At 45.0% G+C, this 25,209-nt stretch overlaps 1 protein-coding gene across 1 annotated transcript in view; it reads left to right on the forward strand.

The window, feature by feature from the left end:
- The first annotated feature begins 672 nt into the window (after positions 1-672).
- LOC147457469 (ATP-dependent caseinolytic (Clp) protease/crotonase family protein) overlaps positions 673-25,209 on the forward strand; it is an 88,278-nt gene continuing 63,741 nt past the window's right edge. The window contains exons 1-2 of the mRNA XM_086512351.1: positions 673-1,161; positions 1,250-1,351. Coding sequence (XP_086368477.1) covers positions 799-1,161; positions 1,250-1,351 — 465 coding nt within the window. The 5' untranslated portion in view covers positions 673-798. The remainder of the gene's footprint in view (positions 1,162-1,249; positions 1,352-25,209) is intronic.

Consider the following 25,209-nt stretch of genomic DNA (forward strand, 5'->3'; position numbering starts at 1 on the left):
AAATCAAAACAAAAACAAGTAGGTGGGAGTATTCTCTTCTCCCATTCCCAAGCCGGATAAAAGTGATGAATGCCTTTATGATTCCTTATATTGCCTTCACTAGCCCGCTTCTCAAGGTGGGTAAATGTCATTGGAAACAGTTTTTAAAACCATTGAAAACATTTTTATGGAAAAATAACACGAAATCGTCCAGGCCATGGCAATGGGCTAGTTGGGAATCGGTTGCTCGCCCGGGGAATCAAGGAGGCCTCGGGATTCTTAACCCTGTGACCCATGCGAAAGCTTGTTGCGCCAAATTTGTTGCTTCCTTAGCTAAACAGGATCAAGTTTGGGCAGTCATGATCGGAGATATGATAGGAGCAGCTAAACTTGGCTCGAAGGGAGGAAAGTGGAGAGGGGTGGAGGCTCATGACAAACTGCTTGCCCCGGCATGGTCTACCTTAAGACTGGGAGGCAGCTCAGGAGAATTGGTAAGAAAATGCAATAGAGTAGCATGAGTCTTAAAGTGGGGGGAAGAAGCCAAATACTTCAAGAACTCCATTCTGCATTGGTCCCCCTGGCTCTCCAAAGTTGAAGAAGTAATTCTCAACAGCTTTATCATCTCATCAATCCTTGGGTTTGATTAGCTACGGAGGATAGCTTTCGTTAGAAAGAAACCTTGAAAGTTGAGCTCAATGATGTGCCCTTTTCATTCGCAGGCCTCGTGATTTTTATCACTTGTTTCTGTTCCTACGATCTCCCCTCTAGCTCGAGCAGAACATACTAATGCGTCACCACTTTTAGACGAGACCTTCCCCCATGGCAACTTCCTGCTACTTCACCACCGCCTCCTCCTCCTCCTGTTCAACACAAGAGCTGTCTCCTGCTCTGTCGTCCACCTCATTCCCTCCTCTCTCACTGCAATCTGGGAGGCGAACCCGGAGACATAACACGTCTTTGCGATGGAGACCTACACGCCCTTGCTCTAGTTCCGTCTGCGTGTACGCGGTGATGGGAATGCCTGGTCCAATTCCTGCTTCCGCTAATGATCCCTTTCTTGCTCGCCTTGCAGCTGCAGCTTCTTCTCCAGTGGGCCAAGCTCAATTAGCAGAGTGTAGCAGTGACAGCCCTCCTCTTCTGGATGTCGTCTCTAATCCAATACTCATGGCAGCGCCAGGTCAGGTAAAAGTTTCTTCTGTTTCTGGGTTCTCTTTTGTTCTCACAATGAGCATCAATTTTCCTGCTTAATGAGATGCTTCTTTAATTAAAGGCCGAGCGCTCTGCCGCATACAATGAACACAAGCCTAGGAGGCCTCCTCCAGACTTGCCTTCTTTGCTGCTTAACAGCAGGATTGTGTATATCGGGATGCCGGTAAGAAATCTCTACAAATTTTGACCAGAAGTTTTTAATTCAGTTTTTTTCATATGAGCATGAACACAAACCTAAGAGACCTTCTTTAGGACTGTCTTTTGTACTTTTTATTAGCAGGATTATTGGCATGCCTTTAAGAATATCAACAGACTTTCACTGGTATTTCATGAATTTTTAAGTGGAGTGCATAAATATGTGAGGGTCCAAGCTCTCAATGCATTAAAGATTTATTGGTCAATGATTATCGACATCTTTCATAGATTTAGCCCAAAACCACACTCATCAAGCAGTATTTGGGTTCAGGAATTTCAGTCAAAAAATAGTGCATCATGATGTGTTACATTTCATTTGGACTGATGCCACATGCGAGTCCTCGTGCTATCTCCCCCTCGTTGAGTCGGGCTCTAGAGGCTCAGTTGTATCCGTTTTTCCCAGATTTTCCCCTTTAAATCGGCATCATTTAGGCATTTTGAGGGATTTTATATATATATAAATGTGTGTGTGTGTGTATATATATATATATATATATATATATATATATATATATATATATATATATATATAGAGAGAGAGAGAGAGAGAGAGAGAGAGAGAGAGAGAGAGAGAGAGAGAGAGAGAGAGAGAGAGAGAGAGAGAGAGAGAGAGAGAGAGAGAGAGAGAGAGATGCTTGCTTGTTTGTATGCGCCTTATTTCTTTTGTGTGTGTGAGATGCTTGTGCTTGTGGATCTGCATGTGCTTGGGTGAGTGCGACTTGCATGATTGCTTGTGGTTGAGGTGTGCGCGTGTGTGTACCTGTTCTGCTTGTTTATTACTTGTTCTTTTTTGTTTTTTTTCTTGTTTGATGGGTGATTTAGGTTTTGTGGGTGTGGGGTGGTGGGTGTGCTAGGCGGTTCCTGCCTCGCCTTCAGACTTGCACCATGTACTACTTCTGCTTGCAGGTCGAAGAATGTCATAGCGGTGTTGATCATTGCTAGGGATGGCTAGAGGCTATCTTTCTCCCGGATTTTTGGTGCAGGGTCGTCTTGCGGCAAGGATGTCTCTTCTGCTAGGATGCGCCCTTGTATATGGCCTTGGAGATCTGGAGTTGGCTATCAAAGATTCTTTGGTGGAGTTTTGGGCCTCCTCTCGACGTCAGGGTGGCCTGTTTTTGCTTTAGCTCTTTGCTACTTTCTTCCCTCACTCTCCTGCTCCTAGCTTTTGTCGTATCACCTATCTTTTGTAACTTTGCCTCACTTGTAGTGTTTCTCCTATCGTTTGTAATCATTGAATATCTCACTGGTTTTTTCACTATCAGATCTGTTATGTGTGTATGCCACGGGCTGATGTAATGCCTTCGGGTTTGTAATTTTGATTACATAATACAAAAGCGTACCAACCCCCACTTTTTTGCGTGGAGAGAGAGAGAGAGAGAGAGAGAGAGAGAGAGAGAGAGAGAGAGAGAGAGAGAGAGAGAGAGAGAGAGAGAGAGAGAGAGAGAGAGAGAGGAGCACACGTGTTTGGTGTATCGTGCTTTCTGCTCATCTTGTCGTTGCGACGTGCTTGTGCACTTTATTGTCTGCTGTTGGCTTTTGCAGGTGCGTGGCTATTTATCGCGTGATTTGGATGATGGCTTAGTGGTTTCTTTTACTTCACGAGAGAGATGAAAAGAGATATTGTGAGTGAAGGTACTGTTAGTGATAGAGAGAGAAGACTAACACCTGACGGGATCCCGAACCCCCTCTAAGGGCCCCCCTCTCTAGCAATAGAGAGGTATTTGCTTTCGATCGCACAAATGCTTATATGATGGTCCTAGATGCGGAGATGTAGATGGGATCTTGCTAATGATGCTTGGTTTTGCAAGGCTGAGGGCTGAAAATGCAAAATGCTAGGGAAACTCATGGGATTTGCAACCAACGACGAGGCTATGGGCTGATCTACTTTGGATGGGATGTGCTATTGATGGTTGAAAACATTGATGGTTTGCTGGTCAAGGGTGAAGGATGATGCAAAAACGCCAGGGATCTAATGGGGGTACTGTGACCAAAAACGCTAGAGGGCTGATATGCTTTGAGGGTGGTGTGTACCCATGCGGTACCATTATGACTTATTATGACTTATAGAGACTCCCACTGCTGCAATTTCAACTACAACAGTGATTTTGGGGCTGATTTTAGGCCCTCGATTGATTGTGCTTGCTTGGAGAAGCTCCCACTTTCCTCTCGAAGGCTCTGATACTAGTTGTTGGTGGCTGAGTGCTCGTAGGAGTTCAAGAGCAAGTGCAAGTAGAGAGGAATGTAGTGTGGTAAGTAGACGAAGAATGTGCTAGAGGGTGTGTGCAATTGATGGCACCATTGGTGCACACAGAGAGAGAGAGAGGGGATACGCTCGTTTTAGGAAGGCTCACGTTTTGGTGTGTAGCCAGCCCCCTTCTTTATGTTTTAGGTTTTATTAAAGTTGACCTTCTCACATGGCCACCTGGCCAATTGTAAAAAATAATGAATGGATCATTTTTGAGCAATATAATGAGTCTACACACACTATAAGGGGTCAAAAGGACTTTACCCCAACCACCACCAAAGGAGGAGCAGCCAGCTCTGCTCGGATGATCACATGGGGAACTGAGGCCTTAGCCTTGATCATCTTGGAGATCATGGAGATAAGTGGCCTCTCCATGTCTCGCCACCCATTTGTACCTCCATGCTGACGACTATGTTTTCTCTATTCTGCCCGTGCTGCCTTGTCAGGCCTTGCCCTACCTCCCTTGGGCACCTATTTATGGGGCCAGGGCGGTACCCACTTCCACATCTCACAGAGATCACATCTGATTGTATTGGGTCTTGTGCTCATGGTTGACATGGGGGGACTGATCGCCCCCTCTTCACCATCTCGCGTTTGTGTCTTATGTCTCTCGCCTGTCTCACGCTTCCACACATGCGCACTCACTCTACACAATATCAACTCATGGAGATGCAACGTCAACAACATGTTGATGAGTGTGTAAAGTAGATGCTCCAGTTTGCCAAGGATCCACAATATGCCAAATTTTTGACCTGGCACCGGATGGAGGAAGTGCATACTCATTGACAGAAAGCCATTGAGTTACCAATTAAACCGGCAATCAAGAAACCTCCTACTCCAAGGATCTTCACTGAAGAACTCAATGATGTTGTCGAAACCCGAATCAATCAACTTCTAGACAAGAAGAAGCCATTGAAGAAGCAATTGAAGAAGCGCAACAAGGGGACTGACTACCCCGGTTACTTGGGCCGTCAATCTTCTTTTGCAACTGCACGAAAACAGAAGAAGCATGTGCATTTCGAAGGACTACCCAGTTCTTCTTCCTCTTCTTCCAACAGTTCTTCTAGCTCTTCCTCTTCCTCCTCGAGTGAGGAGGACAAAAAGGGCAAGAAGCGAAGGAAGATCAAAGTTTTGGAAAGAACAAGAAAACGGCAAAGAAGATAAGATTCCGACCAATTTTTGACAGTTCTACTGAGGAGTCATCCTCTGTTAGTTCGGACTCCGATAATCACATGTTTTATGCAAAGAAGAAACACTTTTACAGAGCCAACCAGTATGATTTTCTTGAAGATAAGATGAAAAAGACTAAGGAATTTAAAGAGGGTGGACAATCAGTGAAATTTGAATCCTTTTTTGGATTCTGCGATGCTCCCAAGGCTTTGGCTTTCATTCAACGATTTGATATAGCATTCTTTGGAGGGCACTACTCAGAGCACTCAAAGATCCGGAGGGCAACATCGTTCTTGAAGGGAAATGCACGAACATGGTGGTCCACTCTTCTTCTGAGGAGAGAAGCTCCGACCAAGTGGTTAAAGTTCAAACGCCTCTTTATTTCTTCTTGGTTGACCCAGGATTACGAACGAGACGTGAGAACCGCTTGGAATCATCTTTGGATGACCAAGGGTGACACTTTGAGTGCATATTCTGAAAGGTTTTGGGATTCTTTTCTACCGACCTCTGCGTTTAAGAAGGTCACTTTCAAAGAGCAGATTGAGCGGTTTTGCTGCGGCCTCCATAAAGAGATCCGAGATCACTGCCTTGAGCAAAAGTCCGAGTCAATACACCAACTGATGGGACATGCTAAGCGGGGATTCTCGATACATTTGGGTAACTTGACCTACCTCACGGATGAAGTTTTGACACAAAGGGCGGGACAGAATCCGACGAACGACAATAGAAAGAAGAACTCCTAGAAAAAGAAGGATGCACGACTCCGATTGACTGCGGAACAGAGAGCTGACTATCTCAAAGAGGGGAAGTGTTTTGGTTGCAAGGAACAAGGACACATCTCCGCAAAGTGCCCCAAAAAGGCACAACAAGGACAATCAGAAGAAAGGCGAGAGAGTTCTAGAGCAATAGAAGAACGTGGCAGAAAAGGTAAGATGAAAGCAGGTTTCGGACCGGATTGCATGGGCACCGACCCGAGTCGGATAGACGAAAGTACGGAACTTTGTCGTGCATGGGCAAAGTAAAAGATTAGGAAGCTGTCACAAAGTGATGACTTGGCTACCGACAGCAGAAACCCTAATTTTTGCTAGAAACACTAATTCTTGCAAACCCTAATTTTTGCCAAAAACCCTAATTTCTGAAAAACCTAACCCTAACTGCTGGCTGAAACCCTAAAGTGGCTAGAAACCCTAAAACAGGCGGCTGAAAATGCCACGTAGCCAGCGTATGGATTTCCGGAGCTGAAAAATCAACCTTCTAGCGACGCAACTGATTTGCTTTTCTCCACGCATGGGCAAGGAGAGAGAGAAACTGATTTGCTTTATTGAGAGAGAGAGAGAGAGAGAGAGAGAGAGAGAGAGAGAATTTTTACTTTTGATTTAGAAGCTTTTGGGGCTCTGCTTTTGGGCATCCCTTGTAATCTTTAAATAAGCGGTGAGGGGCTCACTTTGCAGAGCATCTGGACGTAGAGTCTGAGAGTGAAACCCTAACCGCTCTCTTGTACTTTGATATTGATTTAATACATAAAGAAATACCGAAAGGGGCGCCAGTCTTTGGGGCCAATATCTCTAGGCACGGAAGTCCGCCGGGCCAGTGCAAATCTATTGTGATCTATGAATTGTTTTGAAGTGGTTATTTGGTGCTGTTGTGATTGATTCTTGACTTGGAGTGTCCAAGTTTGTTACAGTGGTATCAGAGCACGGCTGATTTCTCTTCTACGGGAAATCCAATCCCCAATTTTTTTTTCCGCGGCACCTATGGCTTCACGCAAGGATCAGTCGACTCCCTGTGCATATGGAGATGCGGGCAGGGATCACAATGAAGATTCCGACAGAGAGTATGGCCCGCCTCGGCCTACTCAGGCGGAGTGACGAGAGATGGAGCGTCGTCAATTGATCGGCGATGCAACAAAGATGATACTCAATTTTGTGAAGGATCCATAATTTGCAAATTATATGAGCGAGACTTCTTTTCAGGAAGTGCACGAGCAGTGGCAGAAAACCACACCACCCCCCCCGAAACCCGCTCTCAAGAAACCTTCTGCACACAAGAAATATTCAGAGAAGGACATAGAAGAGGTGGTTGATGCACGGATTGCTCAGCTTTTTGATGCGCAAAAGAAAGCCAAAAAGCACGGCAAAAAGCAGAAAAAGGGCATTGACTTCGCGGGTTATTTGGGTCGTCAGTCGACATTTGACAAAGCAAAGAAACAGAAGAAGCGTGTTCACTTTGAAGAGTACCCAGTTCTTCTTCTTCTTCTTTTGACAGTTCTTCTAGCTCTTTAGAAGACAGAAAAGGTAAAAAGCGAAGCAAGAAACAACGCTTCGGAAAGGGCAAGAAAAAGGCAAAGAAGTCTAAATCTCACCCAGAGACTGACAGTTCTACAGAGGACTCGTCTACATACAGTTTAGACTCCGATGATGGAAACTTTTATGCGAACAAGAAGAATTTTTATAAAGCCAACTAGTATGAATTTCTGGAAGATAAAAGCAAGAAAGTTCGAGAGTTTAAGGAAGGTGGACACTCGATCAAATTTGATACTTTTTCAGGATACTTAGATGCTTCGAAGGCTTTGTTTTTTATACAGCAGTTTGACATCGCTTTCGCGGGAGGACGCTACTCAGAGCACTCCAAGATTTGGAGAGCTGCCCCTTACTTTAAGGGGAATGCTCGAACTTGGTGGTCCACGCTTCTTTTAAACAAGACTGCGCCAGTTAAATGGCTGAAATTTAAGAAGCTTTTTATTTCTTCTTGGTTGACGCAAGAGTATGAACGCCATATATGAGCTGCTTGGAACCATCTTTGGATGACCAAGAGAGATGCAATAAATGCTCACTGCGAAAGATTCTGGAGCTCTTTTCTACCCGCCTCTTCATTCAAGAAGATCTCGTTCAGAGAACAAATTGAGCGGTTTACCTTGGGTCTACCTACAGAGATCCGAGATCACTGCTTGGAGCAGAAGTAAACTTTTATCCAGGAGTTGATGAGTCATGCGAAACGGGGCTTTGCCATCCACTCTGGCAGTCTGACCTACCCCACAGATGAGGCCATGACACAACGAGCCGAACAGACTTCTGGGATTGAAAGTAGAAAGAAAAAAGAGCAACCCAGAGAAAAAGGATGCACGACCCAAGCTTACTCCTGAGGAGAGAGCTCGCTTCATGAGAGAGGGGAAGTATTTTGGATGCGGGGAACATGGACATATCTCCGCGAAGTGCCCTAAAAAGGCACCGAAAGAACAAAATGATAAGGACGACGACAGGCCTGAGAGTTCGAGAGCAGCCGAGGAACGTGGCAGAAGAGGCAGATAGAAAAGCAGAACTGGTACCACATGGCGTGGGACTTGCACCGAATCAAATGAATGAAAGTACAAACTTTGCCGCTTTTTGGGGCAAAGTGAAGGATCAGGAAGCTCTTTTGAAGGAGCCAAGGCCAACTTCTTTTCACTTGGAATTGGCGGCTTGATTTGGAATTACGCCCGACAGACTGACGCCACAGGTGGAGGTAGTTCGATTGGCACTCGAACGGGATGTTGCCATTACACCGAGCATTGGCAAACTTCGTTTGCAATGACAAGGGTGTTCAAGGCACGCGAGTGACGTTCTACTCGGAATCCCTTGGTACCACAAGAACTACGCCGTGGTTGTCTACCGGGTCGAGAAAGCGACTTTGACAAATGAAGGGCTCAGAGATTGTACTTGATGAATTTCAGTTTCTTTACTCATTTTTTTTGGGAGCGAACTGAACGGTGGATAAAGGTTGAATATATTTTGACTTGAACAAAAGAACACCAAGATTTTTCTCCACACTCATGCCGATTACTTTTTAGAGGGCCTGAAGATCAGACCATTGATCTGATAGCTGGAAGCACACCACCGAACCGGCCACCTTACTGTGTGAGCCAAGCACAGAATGAAGAGATTATGAACCAAGTGAAAGACCTCTTGGACAAGAGTCTTGTCCAGCCTAGTACTTCACCGTATTGCTCTCCAGTGTTGTTGGTTTTGAAGAAAGACGGATCTTAGAGAATGTGCATCGATTATAGAGCTCTCAACAAAATCACCATCAAGAACAAATTTCCGATTCGTAGGATCGATGATATACTCGACAGGTTACAGGGATCCTCGTGCTTTAGCAGGATTGACCTAAAGAGTGGATATCATCAGATCTGAATCGCGTCGAGAAACGTCTACAAGACAACCTTTCGGACTACTTTTGGGTTATTGAGTTTTTGGTGATGCCTTTTGGCTTAACCAGTGCTCTTGCGGCATTTAACTTGATGATGGACAGGATTTTTCGAGAGTACATGCTATTTGTTGGCACTTTCTTTGATGATATCATTGTTTTCTCCAAGAATGAGGCAGAACACAGAGATCATCTGCTTCAAAGATACACTTTTTGGGACACATTGTCTCAGCAGCATGAGTGCAAATGGATCCGGCCAAGATAGAGACTATCCGTGATTGGCCTGATTTGAAGAATGTCCATGAAGTTAGAAGCTTCTTGGGACTGTGTTCGTACTACAGGCGGTTCATTCGACAGTTTGCAGAGGTTGCTTCTCTTTGCATATCTTGACACAGAAAGGAGTCCCTTTCTCATGGGGATCCACAGAGGTGATTGCCTTTTAGACATTGAAAGAGAAATTGACTACAGGACTAGTTTTGACTTTGCTGCACTTGCAGAAGTCATTTGAAGTATATTGTGATGCTTGTGGTCGTAGTTTGGGTGCGATCTTAATGCAAGAAGGCCACGTCATTGCTTACGAGAGCCGATCGTTCTCAAGGCCGGAGATGACAACACAGATTTATGAGAAAGAGCTATTGGCGGTTATCCATGCTCTTACTCAGTGGCGGCATTACCTACTCGGAGCGGATTTTACTGTCTTTACAGACCATCAAAGTTTGCGCTACTTCTTGTCACAGAAGCAGCTTTCGGAAAAGCAGATGGGGTGGGCGAACATCTTGTCATAGTTTCACTTCCAGATTGTCCATGTGTAGGGACAGAAGAATGTGGTGGCAGATGCTTTGTCTCGAAAATCGTTGGTTCTGGCTATTTCCGCGATACATCATAGGAGCTTCGAGGATATGGTTGACCAATATGCCACAGATACAGATTTTGCAGACGTTTTCACACGGATACGGGATGGGGAGACAGTAGCAGGATACTCCATTCGGGAAGGCTACTTGATGAGAAAAACCATGTTGTGTGTTACACAGCAGTTAAGGGAAAAGGTTATGACTGAATGCCACTGTCCACCTTTTACGGGTCACCGCGGCATTGCTACCACCATGAAGGGGGTAGAGAGACTTCTTTTGGCCGAGACTCAAAAAGGATGTGGAAGAGTTTGTGCACTGTTGCTTAGGATACCAGAAGGTCAAGTTTGACAGGCATAAAGCACAGGATTGTTACAGCCTTTACCCATATCCACCTGCCCCTGGGAAAGTATCGCAATGGATTTCATTTTTGATCTCCCGAGAACACAAAATGATCACGATGATTTTTCGATTACATGGCATGCCTCCGACGATTGTCTCCGACAGGGACCCCAGATTTACGAGTTTGTTTTGGAAGGCAATTTGGGAGAACATTAGCACGCGGTTGCAGTTCTCGTCATCGTTCCACTTGTAGACTGACGGTCAATCTGAGATTGCGAATTCAGTGGTTTTAGATTTATTGAAGTCTTGTATCTTGGATCAGAAGACTCAAAGTACTTACCTTTGGTGGAATTTGCCTACAATAACACGATACACTCTTCGACGGGGAAGGCGCCATTTGAGATTGTTGAAGGTGCTGCGAAGGTTCCACCCTTCCTAAGCACGAAAGATAAGATTTTTGAAGCGGATGAATATACCCGAGATTTTGGATACGGCTTTTGCCAAGGTTCGCGAGACTTTGCAGAAGTCTCAAGAACGACAGGAAAAAGGCAGCGGATCGCCATCGTCGCAACTTGAAATTGAAGGAGGATGATTGGGTGCTCTTACGTTTTGAGAAGGCACGCCTAAGAAAGAAAAAGGGAAAGGAGAAGGCTTTTTCCAAAGCTTAGTATGCGATACTACGAACCTTTCCAGATCACTGAAAAGATAAATGATGTCTCCTTCCGATTGAAACTGCCAGACACTTGGAGGATCCACAATGCATTTTATGTGAGTCTCTTGAAACCTTTTAAGGGTGATGTGCCTGATGATGGGGAGCCTGATGAGCAACCCGAAGTGAAGAAAACGAGGAGATCCTTGTTCTTGAACAGATTTTGGCACATAAGGATACGAAGAATAAAGGTAAAGTCCGAAGGTGGTTTTTGGTTAACTTCAAGAACTATCCTGCATTGGATGCGAAGTGGATGGAGGAGGAGGACCTAGCAGATACTTCTCAGATTGTGAAACTTTACCTCGATGCTTTTGGTTTAGCATAGTCTACTCCAAATGGAACCCAGGAATTCAGCTTGGCCGGAGATCTGGTGCAGTGGGATGCACAAGAGGGGAGTTACTCCACTCCTTTGTCAACAGATGCCTTGATTTTGATACCAAAGTCACTGATGTCTCTTTGAGCTTCAGGGATACTAAGAGTTGACAATATTCTGTTGGATGACTTTATGAAATGGAATTCTTGATTATGATACTGATTTGTTCTTTACTTCTTTTAAGTGCAGGAACTGATAGACGAAATGATTGCAACATTTTGGTTTGATTGATCTCGAATAGACATGGTTGCAATAGGGGTAAGTCAATCGGACATCGATGAGGTCCCGATTGGATCTAGATGTGATTGCTGGCTACATTGCCGATAAATCATGGTCTAAGGATGTCCTGTGATGTTGTGTGATGTGACTGTCAATTTGGTACATGTGCTAGATGTGTGTTCCTAGTATGTAGGTACTAACAGTCAGTGTCTGCTAAGACGGTTTGTGGCTTCTGTCGGTTTTGCAGGCGTAATCGCGGTCGATTACAATGCTTTCAAGAGGGGGGAGTATGTCACAAAGTGATGACGTGGCTATCGGCAGCTGAAACCCTAATTTTTGCCAGAAACCCTAATTCTTGCAAACCCTAATTTTTGCGAGAAACCCTAATTTCTGGAAACCCTAACCCTAACTGCTGGCTGAAACCCTAAAGTGGCTGGAAACCCTAAAAAAGGCGGCTGAAAATGCCACGTGGCCAGCGTACGGATTTCCGGAATTTGCGGAGCTGAAAAATCAGCCTTCTAGCGATGCAACTGATTTGCTTTTCTCCACGCATGGGCAAGGAGAGAGAGAAAAACTGATTTGCTTTATTGAGAGAGAGAGAGAGAGAATTTTTGCTTTTGATTTAGAAGCTTTTGGGGCTCTGCTTTTGGGGCTCTGCTTTTGGGCATCCTTTGTAATCTTTAAATAAGCGGTGAGGGGCTCACTCTGCAGAGCATCTGGACGCAGAGTCTGAGAGTGAAACCCTAACCGCTCTCTTGTAATTTGACATTGATTTAATACATAAAGAAATACCGAAAGGGGCGCCAGTCTTTGGGGCCAATATCTCTAGGCACGGAACTCCGCCGGGCCAGTGCAAATCTATTGTGATCTGTGAATTGTTTTGAAGTGGTTATTTGGTGCTGTTGTGATTGATTCTTGACTTGGAGTGTCCAAGTTTGTTACAAAAGCCTTCATCTTCTTTGATGGAGGAGCCAAGGCAAACTTCATTTCACCTGAATTGGCGGCTCGGCTTGAGATTACGTGGCCAGAATTAGTGGCACAGATCTATGAGAAAGAGCTATTGGCAATGATCCATGCTCTTACACAGTGGCGACACTATTTACTCGGAACCGACTTCACAGTATTTATAGATCATCAGAGTCTACGCTACTTCTTGTCACATAAGCAGCTTTCGGAAAAGCAGATGCGGTGGGCTAACATCTTGTCATAGTTTCACTTCCAGATTGTCTATGTTCAGGGACATAAAATTTAGCGGCAGATGCATTGTCTCGGAAGCCCCTAGTCTTGGCTATTTCCGCGATTCAGCACAGAAGCTTCGAGGATTTGGTTGACTTGTACGCCACAAGTCCTGGCTTTGCGAACATTTTTACTCTGATACTGAACAGGGAGAGAGTTCCAGGGTTTTCCATACGGGATGGCTGCCTGATGAAGAAAATGATGTTGTGTGCTACACAATCTTTGAGGGAAAAGGTCTTGATTGAGTGCCATTGTCCACCTTTTATGGGTCACCGTGGCATTGATACCACCGTGAAGGGTGTGGAGCGTTACTTCTATTGGTAGAGACTCAAAAAGGATGTGGACGACTTTGTTTGCAATTGTTTAGTATCAAAAAGGTCAAGTTTGACAGGCATAAGGCACATGGATTACTCCAGCCTTTACCCATTCCCACCCGCCCCTGGGAAAGTATTGCAATGGATTTCATCTTTGATCTCCCGAAGACAGAGTGGACACGATGGCATCTATACTGTCATTGACAAATTTAGCAAGCAAGCTCACTTCATTTTAGTAAAGAAAACAGTCAAGCCGGACTATTTAGTGAGACTGTTCATGCTCAGATATTTCGGTTACATGGCATGCTTGAGATCGTAATCTTCGACAGAGATCCCCGATTCACGAGTTTGTTTTGGAAGGCTATTTGGGAGACCATTGGCACGCGGTTGCAGTTCTCGTCATCATTCCACCTGCAAACAAATTGGCAATATGAGATAGACAATTCAGTGGTTTTGGATTTATTGAAGGCTTACATCTCTAATCAGAAGACTCAATTGGAAAAATATTTTCCTTTGGGGAATTTGCCTACAATAACACGGTTCACTCTTCGATTGAGAAGGTGTCATTTGAGGGAATCGAAGGTGCTAAGGTCTCTCCCTTTCTAAGCACTAAATACAAGATTTTTGAAGCCGATCAGTATACGAGGGGTTTGGACACTGCTTTTGCGAAGATTCGAGAGGCTCAGAAGTCTCAAGCACGACACAAGAAGGCAGCGGATCGACATCGACGGGATTTGAAGTTGAAGGAAGATGATTGGGTGCTTTTACATTTTGAGAAGGCACGCCTAAGGAATCGAAAGGGAAAGGAGCGGCTCTTTCCAAAGCTCAGCATGAGATATTATTGCTTTTTCCAGATTACAAAAAAGATAAATGACGTATTCTTTAGACTTAAGTTGCGAGATACTTGGAAGATTCACAATGCATTTCATGTGAGTCTGTTAAAACCCTTGAAGGGTGAGGTGCAGTTGATGGGGAGTCTGATGAGCAACCCGAAGTGGAAGAGAGCGAGGAGATACTCGTTCCAGAACAGATTTTGGCACAACACAAGGAAAGAAAAGTGAAAGGTAAAGTGATTCGACGGTTCTTAGTGAAATTTAAGAACTATCTGGCATTGGATGCGAAGTGGATGGAGGAGGAGGACCTAGCAGATGCTCCTCAGATTGTAGAACTTTACCTTGAGGCTTTCGGGTTAGCTCTGTCTACTCCGAAAGATCCCGTGGATCAGCAAGGTTGAATCTGGTATAGACAGGACTGCATAAGAGGGGAGTTACTCTGCTCCTTTGTCACATATTACCTCGATGGAGTAGAGTCTCTGATTTTCCTTTGGGTTTTAGGGATACTGTTGTGTTGATAGTATTTTGCTCTATGACTTCATGACATGGGAATTTGTCACAAGACGGGCACCACGTGCCAATAGAAAGAAGAGATTGAACAGACTTTTAGCACTTCATTAACAACTGAACTGAGAGAGAGAGAGAGACGACACGCGACCCGGAGTGGCGGAATTCCACCCCAGAGAGTATTGGCCCAAAACCTTGGCGCCCCTTTCGGTATTTCTTTATATTGCATCAACACAGTACAAGCCGGTGCTCCAAACTCTACACCTTCTCCAGGAAGCATGCCAGAGAATGAGCCCTTGAAACATATTTAAAGGCCCTTGCCCTATGAAAAGCATTTTACATGAAAAGCCTTCAAACTCAAAAGCTTCTGATAACAAAAGCAATGCCAAAAGCTGCCAGTGTAATTTACGAAAATCCGTACAGTTGCCAGGTCATCAGTGAGCGCAAAACGTGGAAATCCGTACAGCATGCCACGTCATCAGCCAGCGTGATTTTCGAAAATCTGCCATGTCATCATCCAGCTTCGCAATTTCTTGTGTGTGTGTGTCCTGCTTTATTTTAATTATTTATGTCACTTGAACGGGGTCCCCATAAGTTGGTAGGACTTCTTCTTCGGTTACTTGTTGTTCTTAGCCTCGGCCGGCATCTGTAAGTTGGCTCCATTGTTTAGGCTTTGACACGTCAGCCGTTTGTTACAGAATTCCCGAAATTGAATATGAATTATTTATACTCTCTCATATGACTTGTTTGAGTGCAGAAATTGCAAGACGAAATGACTGTAGCATTTCGGTCTTGAAAATCTCTATAGACATGATCGCAATAAGGATTAGTTAATCCGACATCAGTGAGGTCCGGGATGGATCTAGATGCGATTACTAAATACGTTGCTGACAGTCATGGTCTGAGATTTGGAATGAATTTTTTTGTTATTGATTTGATATGTCGTGTGATGTCATGTGACTGTCGTCTTTGTACAAGTGCTAGATGTGTCATGTCTAGTGCATCCGTACTAAGAGTCGGTGTCTACTGAATTGCTTTATGGCCTCTGTCTGTTTTGCAGGCGTAATTGAGGGCGATTACCATTCTTTCAAGAGGGGGGTATGTCACAAACTGATAATGTGGCATGCCAACTAACAGACAAACGCCGAGGGGACACTTAATAAACTGTCCCAACTTATGGTTTATTGTCGATTGGCCCAAAGTGACACTAGGAAATAAAAAGGGCTTGCGAAGAGGTTGCCGATGTGGCAGGGCATACAGATCTCTGCAAATCCCATTGTGTCACGTGCACATCTAACCCTATGTGTACGTGGACAAGCTACTTCATGACAAGGGTTCAGTTCAGTTCAGTCAGCCTAGCTTAGGAAGTGTTCTGGCACTTTTGTGAGTCTGTTCGCAGACCGTGCATATCGAGACACTTAGAGTAGATGCATATCCTTTGGTTGCACACAGCATGATCATTAGATTGCCATTAGAACCCATCAGGAGCATTTTACAGTGCATAGACCTATTTTCCCTATTTTAGCATTTTTCACTTATTATTAATAAGTGACTTTGTTGGGAAACTGGGTAGGGCAATTCTAGTAGGTCAGTATATAAGAAAACCTAGCGCCAACACTTTCTAATAGAAGAGGCAGTAGGGAGCCCAGTTCTGGCAGTGCACCTTCTCAGCAAGACCGGCTGGAGGACTTGGCGTTTTTCAGCCATCAAGAAGCCGAGCGTTTTCAGCAATTGCAGATCAGCCCTAGCGTTTTGCAGATTGCAGATCATCCTAGCGTTAGCAGTTTGCAGCAGATTCCCTAGCATTTTTGCAGCAGACAACCGATCAGCCTAGCGTTTTTGCAACTAGCAGATCCCCTAGCATTTTGCAGATTCTCGGCGACAGAACCATCATATGCACCAGCGTTTTCAGTTTTCACTAGTCAGAATCCGCAGAACAGTCCTCAAACCTCCCAGATCTCACCTTCCCACAACAGATCTTCGCCGCACGGTCTGATCAGCCAGCGTTTTCAGATTCAGCCTGGGAAACGCAGATTTCAGCACTGCGTTTTCAGCGCGTCATCGTCGCATCGTCATCATCGCCGTCGTCACCAACATAGTCAGAATTCAGCAGATAGAAGATTTGCAAATTTCAGCCCCTTAGCGTTTTCAGATTTCAGCCCGTCTCGTCGTCGTCCTCATTGTCGTCGACATCGTCGGCAAGTCCATTGCATTGTAGAGATTTGTGCAATCAATAGTAGACCACTCTCCCATAAAGAGTGGGGCCTTTGGAGGAGGGTTTGACAACGTGCTGGTGTCATATTCTTCTCTCTCTATCTCTCAGTCTCAGCATCTTCATTCACAGTGTTTGCCACTTTGTTTGTGATCATTTGCACTCTCTCACTAAAGGAACGGAAGGCTCTCCCTTCCGAAAGTAAAAGGATCCCTTGAGCACAGTTCGGAGCACTCACCTTGAGCAAAGTTCAACATTCACTTCTGCTGCACCTTACATTGGTATCAGAGCCTTTGACATCTCTCGGTGCTTTGATCCGGGTTACCTGACATTGGTATTAGAGCTCTCGAGGCGTGCTCCGCCTTCGCAACTCAAGGGAAGAACCTCAAGTAGCAAGAACCCCCATATTTTTATTTTGGAAAGAAGCTTCACATTCCTACTCTGATTTCTTAGCTTCTTCGTACCTTCAGCATGGAGTATCTAGTGGCAGTTCCCATCTTCATTGCTTTGTCTTTGAAGGAAGATCGACATCGGATACCCGAGAACTCAGATCTTGAGTATCAGGATCTGTTAGCAGCCTACGACGACAAAGGAGGGCGACATCCATTTTCAGCCTATTAGCTTTGGAGTCTTGGCATTGTTTGCAGAACCATTTGCTTGGAGACTTCCATCATACGGCAATCTAGTCGACGCCCCAAGAGGAGCCTCTTTTTCTCGGTTTGAGGAGTTATTTAGCGGTTTCAGGAGACAGCATACAGAGTTATTTGGCGGTTTTAGGAGACAACATACAGAGGACTTGCCATTGTTTGTGGGCAATCCAGAGGACATATCGAGTTTCATGTCACATTCGGCGTTGCACTCGCCAATCATCCCGCGTAGGGGCAGCATAGGTATTGCTGGTCGGTAACCTTCGTGGACAGTGGTGTTTGCATATCCAACCATTCGCTTATGAACATCCATCAGGTTTGCAGGTTGGTTCGCACCATCCGAGTTGGGGCAGCATAGGTATTGCTGACGGATACCCAACGAGGACATTGTGGTTCCAAAGGGCAGCCCATTGGTTGTTGTAGATGCATCATCCCCATCCTTGTCTTTTGGCCTTATCCACATGAGCCGACGGAGCCTCTCTCTCAACAATAGCCGTGGAGGTCATTATCTAGCCGTGGAGGACATTTTGCATTCGCATTCTCCTGTAGTGTGCATCCACTTCTGTCGACAAGAAACCCTTGGAGATAATTCCAGTACCATTCTTCAGTTCATTAGCTACAGTGTTGTTTTCACCACAGATTGTTTGGGTGTCAGCAAAGATTGGTCCAAAGTAGAGTGGCATTATCTGGTATCAAGCCCAGGCTAGTGTCGGCAATTATCTGATATCAAGCCCAGCCTGGCGTATCTATGGAGGCAGTTTAAGGAATTGTTGGCCGACTTTGGCTGCACAGCCTGGTGTGTTTGCTGGAGACTACAGATCAGGCCAGCGTTTTGCAGTGGGCAGCAGCAGATCAGGATCAGGGCAGCGGTTTGCATTGGCAGCAGCAGCAGATTGGGCTGGCGTTTTTGCATCAGGCTGTGGATCAGCCTATCGGTTGCAGATTCACCAATCAGCCCAGCGTTTTCAGTTTGCAGCAGGTGAGCCATCGATTGCAGTTTTCAGCTCAAGGTCCAAGAGCGGACGGGTGGATTCTGTGTGGCGAGATTGTCCCGTTGCAGATTGGATCCGGTAGTGCATTCAGTTGCAGATTTCAGCCCTAGCTTTGTCGTGCTTGACATCGCTAGCGTATTCAGTTTTCAGCCCATTGTCCTCTCACCTTGGGTGCGTCATTCAGCCAAGGTTCAGCCATCGGCAACCCACATCGAGACGGATCGGTTGGATCCTGAAGCCATCAGCCTCGTCGTCGACTTCTTGTCCTCGACATAGCCTCGTCATAGACATCCCCGTCTTCGACACACCTATAGCCCGTCGCCGACATTAGCGTGATCGGCACCGTCAGTCGCATTTGCATTGTAGCGGCATTTGTGCAAGGAATAAAGAAAGTACTTGCTCTGGCAACATAGCAAGGGGGCCCTTGACGGTTGGGACCCCACAAATCCCCGTTCGTCTCTCCTTCTCTCTCTCTCTCTCTCTCTCTCTCTCTCTCTCTCTCTCTCTCTCTCTCGTGTCTATCTCTTTCTTTACAGTTTAGTTTGATTCTTGAAGTGCAGTGAGTAGCCTTTGTGTTTGTGCGGAGTACTAGGTCTTGAGCTTCCGTAAACTCTTTCGCTGCGTTGGTCATTGGTGGCAGAGACGGTGTGTGCTTTGTGCTCTGACCTCGATACCTGACATTGGTATCAGAGCCTTTGACATCTCTCGGTGCTTTGACCCCGTTACCTGACACACGGACTGTACGGATTTTCGTGAATCGTGTTGGTTGCTTTTGGGGCCTCCTGCTTTTGAGTTACTGCTCTTGGGGGACTCTGCTTTTGGCATTCCTTTGTAAGAGTATAAGGAACCCAAGGGCCTCACTCTGCAGAGCATCTGTGTAACAATGTCAGATTTTGTAAATAATTAATTATTTACGAGAAAATAATTATCTAATTAGTTGTGTGCACATCAGAATAGAACTAGCAGTTTTAGGGCCTCAGGTGAGCCCAAATTTGGGCCAGAGCACCTCAGGGAGATCCTAGTAGAAAATACCTTGAAGCCCTAGTGATTGGGAAATAGGGTCTTCAATGAAGGGGTAGATAGTAGCCTCAGATTTTCGGCTCAGAAAATGACGCGTGCCAGTGCAAGCACAGAAATGAGATGGGGTCCTTAGAACAGTAACCCTAAGGCCTGAATTATTTTACGGCCTTAGGATAAGTGAGTTAAAATATTTTTAAATTGTTTATGCTGGACCAAATTGCCGGACAAGTGCGAACAGGTAATGCCAAAGCGGTGCTGGTACGGCATTGTGTTGGGGAGTAGCTAATATTTCATTGTTTGCATCCATGTGTGCAATTGTGGTTCAATTTGCACATTTCATTAATAGCTTATGAACTTTTAAATGTGAAAATGAAAGGTGTTTAAAGTTATTAAGTAAGTGTGCCACTTGACACACTTATCAATGCAAACTAGCTCTCTCTCTCTCTCTCTCTCTCTCTCCCCAATTCTCTTGAGTATTTGAAGTATAACTAAAAGTCAGTTTATGCTTTGTGACAATCTGGACGTAGAGTCTGAGAGCTAAGAACCCCCACTGAGAGCTAAGAACCCGTGGGAGTTGTACTTTTCTCAAAGATGAATACAAAAAGAAATACCGAAAGGGGGACTAGTCTTTGGGGCCAATCTCTCTTGGCACGGAACTCTGCCGGGCTGTGTCGAACTCAGTTGTGATTTGTCTGTGAAGTGTTTTAAGTGAATCTCTCATGTCGCGACAGATTCTAAACTTGGGGTGCCCAAGTTCGTTGCACGAGGGCTTTTCATCTGCATGTACAGTTGTGTGGGTTTATGTGTGATTCCGAGGCAAGAGCCTCTTGCCCAGGTACTTGTTTACCGCAGGTACAAATGAATTCGGAGAGATTTCACATGAGAAATCTCGTCTGATTCAAAGGGCAAGTAACCCTACAGGTGCGGAGCTTGAGGGCTTGCTACGAATGCGACTGACACGCGAAACGGAGCCCAAAACAGAGAATTACAGTCTGCTGTGTATTTTTGCAGGTTTAGGAGTTTGATCCTAATTGATCCCTAATACCCTCAAGAGCTTTGGGGAAGCGATGGGATTGTTGTACGGGTGATCGGGTGCATTTTCGGGGCGAAAAACAGAGAATTCAGCGTGCTGCAGATTCTTGCCAGGTTTGGAAAGTGCCGATATGTGCCCGGGGAAGTCACCTTTTGCATGGGGATTTTGTTTGTGAAGCTTCCTACTGCAGTTATGTTACTGAATTCGGGCGAGAGTAGGCCATTTTCAGCCCGGTAAAAGCGGGACAGCTCGTAGGAACTCACAGTTTTTCTCCCAAGTTTTATAAGAGCAAAGAAATACCGAAAGGGGCGCTAGTCTTTGGGAGTTACCGGGTGTCTCTGTTTTCTTGGTAGCACTCTGGCTATCATGCCGTGGTTTGTTTGAAGTGTTAATTCTAGTCATGTTTATTCGTGAAGTCCCTCTGTGTCGTAAAGTTCGAGTAAAGGTTTTCAAGTAAAGATTTGGGTGAAAGCTAAAGTCTATTGCCTACAGGCCAGTTTCATGGTTCTGTCGCGGAGACATAATCACTTTTTATTTAAAGAGTAAGCTTTGGTTGGTTTGCGGCAAAGATAGATCACATGAACTTGGAATTACACTATGGCTGAAAGGACAAACGATGCTAGGGAAAAGGGTTCCTCTTCACAGGACAGACATGCTTTTTCTTCTCCAGTGTTCAAGCGTGGCAAGAGTTCATAGCCACCCTTGTCTGTACTTTTGTTGATTTGAATGCTCCACAAGGTCAAGGGTATATGACTGGGCAACTAGACGAGGACGCGTTCATGACAGAGTTGGTTGCTGCCGTGAATGTGTTTTCTCGGTTAGTGCAGAATCCTAGGTTTATGGAATTTCTGCAAGCGCCACTCGTGTCACAACAGACAAGGCAACTCTCATGCAGTAGAGCTTGTTGAGGCTCAAGCCTAGGTCCCTTGTGCGTCCGAAGTCCAAACGTTGCATTGAATGGACAACGAACCAATTTCTATGCTATGCAACTGGTTTTTCCAGCACGCACGGTACTCCTAGGTATTTCGGGGGTGGATCAGTGTTTCAGAGCATGGCTGGTTATGCGCCTGGAAACCAGCAATATATGCCAAGAACAATGTTTTGGCGTATGCGGGGCATGATACCAAACCCCATGTATGGTAACATTGGCATGCAACAAGGGTTTCAGTGCAATCCGGGCCAGTTTGGGGTGCCACAGGGCAATTTTGGCATGGCTGGTTTTTCCGACTAGCAGGCACATATGGCACACGCGACGCAAAATGTCAATGGCCAATGGGCGTCGATGATCCCTATTACAGTGCCCATGTTGCAGACAATTCCCTATGACAATTTGGGAGCACTGGAAAAGCCAAAAGCATACAAAGAAGGTGGTGCAACTGTAAAGTTTGATACTTTCAGCGGCTTTGAGGATAAGGCAAAGGCTCTTACTTTTCTCAAGTAGTTTGATAAAGCTCATGCAGAGGGGAATTTTATAGAGGCCTCTAAGGTCAAGAAAGCTGCCACTTTCTTGAAAGGCAATGGGCTTACATGGTGGACGACACTGTTGACGCAAGGACAGACACCCCCCGCCACATGGGTATACTTCAAGAAAATGTTTGCATCTGTGTGGCTGTCAAATGAATTTGAAGCCAATGTCATGACGGATTGGCACCAACTCACTGCGGCTACTTGCAAGAGCCTATGGGAGTACAATTGGAGGTTTTGTAAAGTGTTGCTCTAAGTAACCTCCTATAGGTTTGTGCCACTGATAGAGCAGATTGAGAAGCATTGTTGTGGGTTGCCTAAAGGGCTTCGAGATTACTGTACAAAGAACAGAGTGGCTACCCTCACTCAGCTCATGGAAGTTGCCAACACTAGTCTTGCCTTGTTGAAGGGAGAGGACAGTGGGTTTCAGAGCAACATGAAAGGGGTCAGCAAAAGGAAAGTTCAGCAAAGAAGCATCTTGTCAGAAAAGGCAAACAAATGCAAGGACTCAGCCAAGATGTCTGAAGGACAAGCCAAGAAAAAGAAAAGGAAGCCTTTTGTGTTCAAGTCGTTCGAGGAGAAGAAGGCGTTAATGGTTTAGAACAAATGCTTTATATGCGAGCAACGTGGTCACTTTGCTACAGATTGTCCACAAGAAGAACAACTGATTTGGATGACAAAGAGGACAGAAAAGGCAAGAAGCTTAAACCCACGGTAGGTCTAGTGCCAGATATGGTGGGTGATAGGCCAAGTTCAGATGCTAGTGAGTTATGCAGAGCGTGGGGTAAAGTCAGAGACGAGGCAACACTTATCTTCTTTGATCCAGGTGCTAAAGCAAAGTTTATCTCACCAGAATTGGCCATATTGTTGGGCATCAAAGCTGAAGAGATGGGGTACACAGCAGAGGTAGGGTTGGCATGTCTTGGCCACTTAGAGTGTGTTATGCCTATCATTGGAAAGCTGTGTCTGCATATCCAGTCATATGTGGACACAAAATAATTTTACATCATGCCATTGGAAGGGTGCGATGCGTTGTTAAGAATTCCGTGGATGTTCCATAAACATGGAGTGCTTGATGCCTTCAACAAAAAGATCACCCTTCAACATTGGGGCAAAGCTCACATCCTTGATGTAAAGCTTAAAGGGGAGTCTGTCCCTATTGTGTTTGCTTTGGCTATCGATTCTCTAATTAAGAATCATCTTTCTGCGTACTTGATTTTTGCACGTGATGTTTCAGATATTTGTCAATTAAATTTATCTCTGTTAGATAAAAAAAGGTCAACATTTTTGCGAGAGTTTAATGGCTGTTTTTGTGACTCATTACCGTCTCGGTTGCCGCCGGAGAGGCCAAAGGATGATGCTATAGATTTGGTGCCAGGTTGCAGCCCACCAAATAGGCCTCCCTATAGGGTTAGTGCGGCTCAGCAGAAAGAGATTATGGGCCAAGTAGAGGAGCTGCTAGAGAAAGGGCTGATTCAACCTAGTTCTTCACCCTTTTTCTCCCCAGTGTTTCTAGTGCAGAAGAAGGATGGCTCTTGGGGCATGTGTATTGATTACCGTGCGTTGAATAAGAATACCATCAAGAACAGGTTTCCTATCCCAAGGATTGATGATATTCTTGACTGACTAGAGGGTGCTGTAATTTTCAGCAGGATAGACCTTAAGAGTGGGTACCATCAGATTCGTATTAGGCCAGACGATGTGCACAAGATTGCGTTTAGGACGACATTTGGTCTGTATGAGTTCTTAGTGATGCCGTTCCAAGGTGGTTCATAACGTATTGTATGTGGCGGATATGTACGTATTGCACGTTGTTCCGTACATAATTTTTTTTATGTACATAAAAACACGTACTCTTGTAAAAAACCTATGGAACTTTCTAGGTCATTTCCAATTAAAAACAAGATTACATGCATTAGCTTTTAGAGACATTTGAAGACATCTCTGTTTATGTGCCCAAAAGTGTACGGAATGGCTCGAAAACCCTCACGAAATCACTAAATGGCCTTATGCCTCGATTTTTTTTTCCAAGAATTCTGACTTGTATGGATCGATCTGTACCATACAGATTGTATAGTACGGCCATATGGTACAGAACGGATCGGTATGTATGTTTTGAAACAACCTTGTGCCGTTCGGTCTTACAAATGCTCGTGCCACGTTCAATAGGAGGATGGATCGGATCTTTTGCCCACATCAAAAGTTTGTTGGCACTTTCTTTGATGACATGATAGTCTACTCAAAGAATGAAGAGGAGCATAGGCGTCACTTGACCATTGTCTTCAAAGATCTACGCAGTCACATGTTGCTTGTTAATCCTAAGAAAAGTGAGTTTGTCACAAGACGGGTACCATGTGCCAATAGAAAAGAACAGACTGAACAACTTTAAGCACTTCAAATAACAACTGAACTGAAATGGGGAGAGAGACGATATGCGACACGGAGTGGCGGAATTCCACCCCAGAGAGTATTGGCCCCAAACCTTGGCGCCCCTTTCGGTATTTCTTTATATTGCATCAACACAGTACAAGCCGGTACTCGAGACTCTGCACCTTCGTACTGAAGCATGCCAGAGATTGAGCCCTAGCCTCATATTTAAAGGCCCTTGGCCTAAAAAGAAGTTTACATGAAAAGCTTTCAAAATCAAAAGCTTCTGGTCCAAAAAGCAGTTTACATGAAAAGTTTTCAAACTCAAAAGCTTTTGGCCAAAAAGCAATGCCAAAAAGCTGCCAGCATAAATCACGGAAATCCGTACAGCTTGCCACGTCATCATGTCAGCGCAATTTTCGGAAATCAGCCACGCTGTTGCAGTTTTAGGGTTAGGGTTTTCAGAATTAGGGTTTCAGAAGTTAGGGTTTCTGGAATTAGGGTTTCAGCAGTTAGGGTTTCCAGAATTAGGGTTTCAGCAATTAGGGTTTCCAAAATTAGGGTTTTTGGCAGAAATTAGGATTAGGGTTTTCTGCACTCGGGCAACCACGTCATCACTTGTGACACTTCTTCTGTTGCTTGTTCTTCTTAGGGTTTAGGCCCCTCGGCCGGCATCTGTAAGTTGGCTCCATTCTTTAGGCTTTGACACGTCAGCAGTTTGTTACAGAGTTCTTCTTGTAAGAGATTGTCTTTCTTGGCCACAATGTCAAAGGATGGTGTCCGAGGCATGGCCAGATTTGAAGACTGTGCATGATGTCCGTAGCTTCTTGGGCTTATGCTCTTATTACAGAAGGTTTTTGCTGATTTGCTTCACCCCTTCATGCTTTACAAAAGAAAGAGGTCATGTTCAAGTGGACACAGAAAGAGATTTCAACTTTTAATCTCTTGAAGGAAAAGATGACTTCGGATCCAGTAATTGTCTTACCAGACCTCAGGAAGTCATTTGTGGTCCAATGTGATGCGTGTGGCAATACTTTTGGGGCAGTGCTACTGCAAGATGGTCGGGCAGTAGTTATGAGAGTAGAATCTTGCAACGGCAAGAAAAGACTATGA

This window comes from Adiantum capillus-veneris, chromosome 5 (assembly GCF_014529385.1).
Source record: "Adiantum capillus-veneris isolate H3 chromosome 5, ASM1452938v2, whole genome shotgun sequence".
Taxonomy (NCBI): Eukaryota; Viridiplantae; Streptophyta; class Polypodiopsida; order Polypodiales; family Pteridaceae; genus Adiantum; species Adiantum capillus-veneris.